At 44.7% G+C, this 9440-nt stretch overlaps 1 protein-coding gene across 4 annotated transcripts in view; it reads right to left on the minus strand.

Moving 5' to 3' along the window:
* CUNH8orf34 (chromosome unknown C8orf34 homolog) overlaps window positions 1-6403 on the minus strand; it is a 166393-nt gene extending 159990 nt beyond the window's left edge. For all 4 annotated transcript variants that reach the window (XM_062633227.1, XM_062633226.1, XM_062633228.1 and 1 more), the window contains exon 1: window positions 5967-6403. In XM_062633227.1, coding sequence (XP_062489211.1) covers window positions 5967-6035 — 69 coding nt within the window. In that variant the 5' untranslated portion in view covers window positions 6036-6403. The remainder of the gene's footprint in view (window positions 1-5966) is intronic.
* Between the last annotated feature and the right edge of the window lie 3037 nt (window positions 6404-9440).

Genomic DNA, 9440 nt, shown 5'->3' on the forward strand with positions numbered 1-9440 from the left:
AGAAAGCAATTCTTTGCGAGCATCCCTATCACTCACGTTGCAGATACTGCAGCTGAAAACATAATTTGATACTGTGAGGAATCAGACTTGTAAATGAGATACTAAAGTTGAGCATGTCTATATTTGTGTATTTAAGAATTGAGAGCAAATATTGCTTCAAAAGGTGGTTCAAACTCCAAAATTCACTCTTGAATTTTGACTAAGTCACAAGGTGCACTGTAATTACTGTTAGCCACCAAACAGGTACATTAGGACGTTTTAAGGTTTAAGTCAGAAGCATAATTATTTTATTTAAATTAAATAATGGAAGCCATGGCATAATATAATGCAATCTCATTTAGGAAAAAAAAAAACATAAATAATAAAAAAAAAAAGATTTCATATTATTTTACTTCAGGAATTTTGTCTGTTAAAAGGAGGTAAGTGTAGTAATATGAACACAGCCTTTGTGTTGTTTAAAAATAAAAATTATAGTTCTAAACCCACATTACTTTGAGAAAAATTCTTAGGTAATCAAGGGGTTGGTATGTTTATTTTGAGAAGAGATTTTTGGAGGGTTTTTTTTTGGTTTGCATAACAACATGTACCTGTGGGATGCTTTTTGGCTGCAGTTCTATAAATAAGAGAATTCCAAAACACTAAATTTATCTCAGAGCTCTTTGTACATTTATTGCAATCTGTTCTTAAGAGTGCTGATCCAGCTTTCAAATTCACAGAAACTGCCAGGTTGCCAAAATGACAACACAACTGGATGCCAAAGGGGTACAGCAATGCAAAAGTCTGCATGTATGGATACTCACAGGCACCAAGATTATTCATTGAGATTATCAGCACACAAAGATTTTGTTGGATTAGATGCTTGACATGCAAAGTGGGTCAATACTTCACTCAGACAGAAATGAGTGGGTGCTGATTCTGAATACTCTGTCCCAGCCAATTTTAGGCATACACCTTCTGTTCACATTTTAGAAAGATGAAAAAAAAAACAAAAACCCAACAGCGAAGCTTCATTGCTGAAATAATTCATATTTAGAATTCTTGTTACATTCCAAGTTAAATGTAAAAAAAAAAAAATCTAAAAAAAATTAGGTAGTGCTATGCAACGTGTTACCACAAAAAACCCAGAAGAGGCGTTTCTAAAGGGCATTCCTCAAATCTAAACTAGGTGTCTAACCACAGTATTCTCAGATGCCAATAATCTCTTACAGAAAGATGTCTAAGCTTTCAAAAGCAAAAGAAAAAAAAAACAAACCAACAGCAAAAAAACAACCCACAACAGACAAAACCTACATAGAATAAGCCAGCATATGAAACCTGGCAGAATTGAAGGGGTTAACCCAAGACCTTACTGCCAGCACTAACAACTGCACACCCTAGAGCATTTAGAAGTTCACCTATAGGTTCACAGGAATTTTACCTGCAAAAACCCGTAAGATGAAATGGCAAAGAAGTAACAGTTTTGAAAAAAGCATGATTTGAGGACCTACACTCAACAGGGGGAAATGAGGCTGAAGTGTTGAAGTTGTTTTGCAATCTGTCTTAAATCTGAAAATTGATACAGCCTCAGATGTAATTCCCACCCACCTTCCTTCCCACCTCTAAGCCATAAATAAGGATTTAACTAGTAAATATGTTTGGAATCAAGTGAGTCTGTGTGTTACCATTCATAGCTGAGTGGAGAGGACTTCCTACTATCTGTTAACAGGTACCACTAGTGAGTAGAAGACTGATGTCTGCTGAGTCAGACTAAATTCATTAATTCTTTCTCCAGAAGGTTAGTCCTACCTTTCTTATCTAGATGAAAATACCTTTTTAAACAAGGGAGGGCCTACAGTCTTCCTGCATCTTGCATGAAAGGATTATCTTTCTAATTTGTGTAAAAGAGAAGTGTTCAAGAGTCAAACTATGCAAAACTTCAGCAAAGAAATAAAATGGAACTCATTCTCATATGCAGCATGCATAGGTAAAAAAAAAAAAAAAAAAAAAAGAGAGAGAGATGAAGTCCTCCAAAAGATGAAAACCAAAAGAACAGAAAGTTCTTAAGTGGATACCCTGGTTAATGAAATACAAAAGGCCCTAACCACAGTAACAGAATAACAGAAGGCCACAAATACAGGACAGAACGGATTAAAAGAGACACTACCAAGAAAACTGCTAGCAATTTGAACATAATGACCAATGGCAACTATCTACTGCTCTTGCCTATAATGGAGGGGAATTGTACTTCATCATCAGGAAACAATCCAGTTAACTGTGCCTGCATAATTGTCTAAACCTACGGAGTAAAATCCTCCTCATTACTGATCATTCACTATGCAGGTATGCAATATGATCTGTTTATGCATCACCATCCCCGTCTTCGCCTCATAAAGCCTGCATGTCCTCTCTCCACTTTCTTCTTTCCTGTGACTGCCCTCAATTACCCTTTATTATTCTATGGATTCCCTAAAATGTTGGCTTGAAGCATATATTGAGAAATTATAGTCACAACCTGCTCAGCAAATAACACTGCAGAAAACTGAATCCAAGTCCACTCTGTTCTGACACAGTATTGGAAAATTAGTACTCACTGCAGAAAAAAATGATGAGTAGTGATTAATTAGCATCAAAACCAGAAGCGGTGGAAGAAAATGCTAGCTGTTCCCAAATGAAAGACTAAGCACAAGTCTCTTCTCAGTGTTTCAGAACTGTTAGAGACACAAAAATCCAATGCATTAGTGAATATACCTGTGGTGGGTTGACCCTGGCTGGACACCAGGTACCCACCAAAGTCGGTCTATTACTCCCCTCACCAGCTGGACAGGGGACAGAAAAACATAACAAAACATGAATCAAGATAAGGACAGGAAGACATCACTCATCAGTTACTGTCACGGGCAAAACAGATTCGACTTGGGGAAATTACTTTATTACCAGTCAAATTGGAGTAGGATAATGAGAAATAAAATCAAATCCTAAAAACACCTTCCCCCCACCTCTCCACTTCTTCCCCGGCTAAACTTTACTCCCTATTTCTCTACCTCCTCCCCTCCTGACACAGAGGGATGGGGAATGGGGACTGTGGTCAGTTCATCACACATTGTCTCTGCTGCTCTTTCCTCCTCAGGGGAAGATTCCTCACACTCTTCCCCTGCTCCAGCATGAGATCCCTGCTACAGAAGACAGTCCCACATGAAATTCAATGTGTCCTTTCCATGGGCTGAGGTTCTTCACAAACTGCTCCAGTGTTGGTCCCTTCCACGGCGTGCAGCCCTTCAGGAACGGACTGCTCTAGCCTGGGTCCCCTCCACGGTCACAAGTCCTGCAGCAAACCTGCTCTGCAAGGAGTCTTCTCTCCACGGGGCCACAGGTCCTGACAGGAGCCTGCTCCAGCAAGGGCTTCCCAAAGGGTCACAGCCTCCATCAGGCAACACCCTGCTTCGGCGTGGGGTCCTTCCCAGGCTGCAGGTGGAATCTGCTCCACCAAGGACCCCCATGAGCTGCAGGAGCACAGCCTACCTCACTGTGGGCTGCACCATGGGCTGCAGGAGAACCTCTGCTCCAAAGCCTGGAGCACCTCCTCCCCTCCTTCTTCACTGGCCATGGCATCTGCAGAGCTGTTTCTCACATATTCTCACTCCTCTCTCCAGATGCAATTGCTGTTGCAGAGTAACTTTTCCACCCTTCTTAACTATGTTATTCCAGAGGCACTACCACCACTGTCCCTGATGGGCTCAGCCTTGGCCAGCAGCAGGTCCGTCTTGGAGCCAGCTGACATTGGCTCCACTGGACACTGGGGAAGCTTCTAGCAGCTTCTCACAGAAGCCACCCCTGTAGCCCCCCTACTACAAGAACCTTGCCACGCAAACACAATACAGTCTGACTCTGAACACCACATGGTATTCTTGATACACCACAATACATATATAATAGGAATACTAGTATAGAGCATAAGCTTCACCCTATGCTTAGTTTTCAATCAATTTCTGTCAACTTCAAATACATGTCTTGCCATTAATGATGGCTGCAAGATCAGGCAAAGGTTGTACATCTTCAAAAAAGTGTTGAGAACAAAAAAAACCAACACCAAAATAAAATATATATTTTAAATGACTAATCAGGAAGTGGAGGTGATAAGATCTACTATCCTCTTCTTTCCAGTGTTAATGATTAGAATAACTTTAAACACCTACATGAATGCTACGGCCTTATCTCTTAAATCCATTCTCTAGTATTCAGGTCTAAGTTGATTTGACCAAAGAATTTTCTTCCTGGTCACACTTAGTGCACTGGAGTGCACTAACAACCTGTGGACAACCTGCACAGTTATGTGGAGAGTCTTCCATGGATTCTTTCTATCAATTAAATTCCTACATTACAGTGCTAAGTGAAATATATAGTGATACATGAAACCTTGTAACAAATACAACTTTTCTTTCCTCCACTATTAATAACTAAAGCATCCTACTATTTAAACATAGAGCTCTTACACTACTGAGAAACTTGGTTAAAAGACAGTGACTCAGAACAGTGATGTCAAGTAGCTTGTTTGAATTTTAATGTGTAAAACAACGGGTTAAGAAAATCTAGAAGAAAATGACAGCTGTCAGGCACCTAACTCCTCAACAACCCCAAGGCACTTAATTCCCATTGAAATACAAGGGAGTCAGTTACGTATACAGCCCTAGCAACTGTGTTGATTGAACAGCCTTTTATTCAGAAATTGAACTGCACAAATGTTTCAGTTTCTATGAATTCTAGAACCAGAAAAATCACCTGCTGTTCCCTCGTACCCAGTTACCGTTCCACCAAATGGGCTTTTATTCATTGTAAAATGAAAATATCTTAACACCTCTGACACTGAGCCAACATAACCTGTCACAACAGCCTCAGCCCACGCTAAATACAAAAACTGGCCCTTGGCGAGCAGATCTCTAAGAAAATTTGAACCCTTCCTATGAGGGTTGGCTACCCAAAACATACACTGAAGACATGGAATCCATCACACCAGAATAAAAGAGATTTTGTACATAGTAAGCTTGATTGAGAACAAGTTAAATACTGAAAAAGGCAGACTTGTGTCGTGGGATAATAATGCCAGAGTATAATATATGTGCATTTAGATGTAAAAACTGTATGAGAAACAGGATGATAAAATGGTAACAATCACGATTGCTTTAGTATTCATAGCTTATGCACAGAAATAGTAAAATATGCACATCTGTGCATCTACAAATTGAGCAAGTGCATCTTTGTGAGACCACGGAAACTGTATCGAAAAAATACGGCTCCCAAGTGTCTGACTGCAGATGAAAATCTCAGAAAACACCATCGGGCCGGGCTGTGCGCAGGACAGCTTTCCCCCCGAGTGCCCGGCTTTCCCGGTGGGGAGGCATCCACCTCTCTCCTCGCTCAGCCGGTCTCGCAGGGACAGCGCCTCTGCTCCCGCTCGCGGCTCAGCGCTGCCGCCCTGGAGACAGCGAAGCCTTGGGAGCGCCACCTCCCCAAGCAGCACACGAACGGTCAGCCGGGACCGGGCCGCGGTCCCACGCCGCGGGGCGCCGAGGCCGCCGAGGCGAAGTGAGAGGGCGCCTCCGGAGCCTGGGGCCGCTGGTGGGAAGGCGAAGGGGCACCTGTTTCACGACCCGCGCGGGTGCGTGTGAACCGGAGGGCGGTGCGTCCGTGGCGGGGCAAGGGGTCCCGCTTGCTCGCGGGATGGCCGGGAAGGGAAAGCTGCGCGGAGCTCCGACACCCACAGGGGCATGGAGAAGGGACACGAGGGCACACGCATGGAGGGGCAGGACAAGGCAGGGCAAGGCAGAAGGTGCCCCGTCGCCCCCTCCCCGGCCGGGCAGGCGCCGAAGCTGCCCCTCGAACTCGTCGTCGCCCCTGCGCTCACCTGTGCTGCGCGGGGAGCCGCGGCCATCGCGGGGGCACCCCTACCGCTGCCCGCCGCGGAGAAGCCGGCCGGCAAGTGTGCAGCTTACCTCGAAGAGGGGACCGATCTTATTCTTTTCCAGGTAGGCTTGGATCCTGGTCTGCTGGTGAGACGCCATGAGGAGCTCCGGAGGCGGGGGCTGGAGCTCCTCTCCCCCGGCGGCGGCTGCACTCCCTCTGGCTGCTCGCGGTTCACTCTCCGCCGCCCAAAGGCTGCCACAGCGGGAGCTGGGGGAGGCGCTGCGGAGGGGCGGCAGCCCGAAGTCTCCGGGACGGAGCTAACTCAGGTAACGGGGGGGTGGGAACGGGTAGCCGGGTGTCAGTCACCCGCTTAACTGGGCGCGGGGCTGCGGCGGGATATCTCCCCCTCAGGGAGCAGCAGGCGGACGCTGCCAGGAGCGGAGCATGGTGCAGGGAGGAGAAAAGCTGCAAAGGCAGCGCGGAGCCCGCGCCACTCCGCGCCCTGTGTCTGTGTCTGTCCGTGTGCGCTAGGCAGCGCCTTGGTTACGGGAACAGCCGCGGCTCGAGCTGCCGCTCTCACCACAACACCGCTCCCGAAGCCAGCGGCTGGGGGCTTCTGTCAGCCCTGCGTCCGTTGGCGCCCGGGCTCCGGCGCACAAAAGGCGGGAGCGATCGAAGGGGGAGGAGAGCGGGCGGGAGGCGGAGGCTGCTCTGGCTTCTTCGTTCCGTAGACGGGCTGCTCCCCTGGCGCGGCCAGGCACCCGCTTTTCGCGGGCGCTGCACACGCGCCGCCGTTTTCCAGGGCCCACACCTGGCTCCGCTTCCCGGTGCTGGAAGTCCCCCGGGTGGGCTCCGCGGGGTAGGGAGGACTCGAAAACTTCAGCAGGCGGCGGGTCAGGGAGGAGTGAAAGGAGTCGCTCAGCGAGCAGGGAATGGGGGTGCGAGGACTGCAGCCAGCGCTTTCCCTCCCTGTTTAAATGCTTTTTAAATCTTGAAACGCTCCGTTTCTTCTTAAATGAAATTCCCAATTAGAGACACTGAGCATCGTAATACAACAACTCCAGTAGGTATGTGTAGCTGTACTGTGGTCTCAGGTTGTGTTGAGTTCCCTCAAGTAGCCAAGGGCTGTTGTCCAAAAACCCGGTGGAGTAAATGAGAAATTTCCATCTGTTTTCAGGGAGCAGCGAGTTAATAGCTACATCAAAGAAGCAGTATTTATTCTTTCTGCACTTCAAGTAATTAGGTCCCCACCTTTTCAGGAGGCAGAGTCATAACCAGCTTTTACCTCTCTCTCTCTTTAGAGAAGAACAAACAAAAACATGCTTGTTGGGGTTTGACACTCCTGTTCTTCTGCAGTAACTGATTCTGCTGTATTGGCATTTACCTGTTTTTTTTTTTTTTATTTTTTTTTTTTTTAAAAAAAAAAAAGGAAAAAAAACCAACCACAACACACACGCAAAAAATCCCCACAAAAAGCCCACAATGAAAAAGACATTTTATTTTTAATAGGAATTTTTTAAAAGCACAAAACATCTTTGAAGAATATTGGGAACATTCAGCATGTCCACTGAATCAGCCTGCCTGCTCCCAGTCAAGCAGTATGCTGCAAATGCAGGAGTACAAGCCTTTCCTGATTTGGAAACTTAATTTTGTCAGGAGTCAAAAGATCGTGAGTTACGCTCCCACAGCCACCGACTGTTGTTTGACTTCAGAGTCCTCTTTACTGACCTAAAACTCACACTTCTACCTAGAAAGATGTCAGGTGTAAGCGTATTATAACAGAGAGCTTGCAGTGCACCCTGTAACATAAGCAATAGTAATAATAACCAATAATCTCAGTGATGCAGTGTTTATTTTCCATAGTAGCCACTAAAAAAATGGCCTTTTTAAATTTTGATTTTTAGGTAGTCTTCTAAAATTCATATCAGCTCAGAGTTTCAGCATATCGTCTCCAGCAAAGTACAGCTGCTGTGCCTGGTGCCACTTAAATAGTATGGTGCCAAGCTAGTTTAATCAGCCTGAGGAGGATCATACAATTGTAGGGGTAATTGCCAGTGATGCAGGTTCTCTATAGTGGCTCTGATGATTCCTATCAGATGAGGATGTCTGTAAAATTTCACAAATCGCACCAGAACCCAGACTGCTCCAACAGATAGAAGTCTCCCACTTTGCAAAATGATACGTCCCTCCCTCCCATGATCCAAAAATGAGAACATACATTTGTATAGCCCTACATAGCCTGACTTCTCGAAGCAGCAGTACTTCCAGACCTGACCGCTCCAAGACCTGCAAACTGTTACTGCTCTATTTGACCAGTAAGAGGACGGAAGAAAACAAACAAGACTATCAGCAATACAAATAAAAAAGAGAACTTATTAAAGGAGGTTTTAAAGATAACAATAACTGCCTATGGTTGCATATTGTGCAGTTAGCTAGATCCCAAGATCTCACAGTTAAAACCTCAGAACTTTGGGGGTTGGTTGTGGTTTGTTTTTCTTTCTTTCTTTTTTTCTCTCTCTCTCCCTCTCCCATCCTCCCTGCAATCACAGGGTGACAGAGGTTGGAAAGGACTTGTCTTGCCCTGTGCTATAGAAGGGTCACCTAGAGCTGGTTGCCCCAGCCCTACCTCCGGATGGCTTTTGAGTATCTCTTTCTGGTATCTGTTGTCATTTTTCTTTCCTGTTTCCCAGGCCTTCTTTTCTCTCTCTTAATTCTCACCCAGACATACAACCTAGACTTTCCAGTTGGCTTGGAAGACACACTAGCAATACTGCTGTGGCTGGGAAATCTTCCAAGGCCAAATGCAGAATTAGCTTTCAAAACAGACACATCTTCTAATCCCGCAGGTCCCGTAACACTTAACTGACAGGTTTTCCTTTGATACGAATTAGGCACTTTAGGGAGACATGAACACAGTTCCTTACCAAGAGCTTCATGTTACTGTTTCCTAGTTGAAGGTCTCCAGCAGCTCCCTGACAGAAAGCTGAGTGCTGAAGTATGAGAGTGCAGGTGTCTCCTGTATAAAGCATTAGGCTCAGTGACATGATAGAATAGGAAAAGGAATTTCCTTGTTAGCATGTTTTTTTATCAGCACAAAAACTCGTGCTAGATTTAAGACAAGCCACACTAAGATGAGCTATCAATAAATACCTGTGATTTGCAAATTAGGACAGAGAGCTGGGTATGTCCTTTCTGTGCTCTCAGTTATTCAGGGGAAAAAATCAAATTTATAATTAAGTTGGTTTTTAAAATTGGTATTAATACAGGTCTTTTAAAATTAACTTTCATTTCAATACTGAAGGATCAGAGATTTTAAAAAAAAATAAAAAAATCTCTTGAATTAAAATTACTGATTTGGCCATGCATAAATTTATATTACTCTTAGCAAACTTTTTTGTATGAGCAACTCAATACTAAATTACTTTACAACCCAGGTAATAAAATACATTCTCTGTATCGTGCTTTGCTATGATCCACATTTCATTTGGTAGATATTTTTCTTTAAATAGCAGTATACAGCATGCACATCTACATAACACTCAGGACTGAACCTCAAGATCAGA

Source organism: Pezoporus occidentalis, unplaced genomic scaffold, assembly GCF_034315485.1.
Source record: "Pezoporus occidentalis ecotype Australia unplaced genomic scaffold, CSIRO_AGI_Poc_V1 ctg4, whole genome shotgun sequence".
Classification (NCBI taxonomy): domain Eukaryota; kingdom Metazoa; phylum Chordata; class Aves; order Psittaciformes; family Psittacidae; genus Pezoporus; species Pezoporus occidentalis.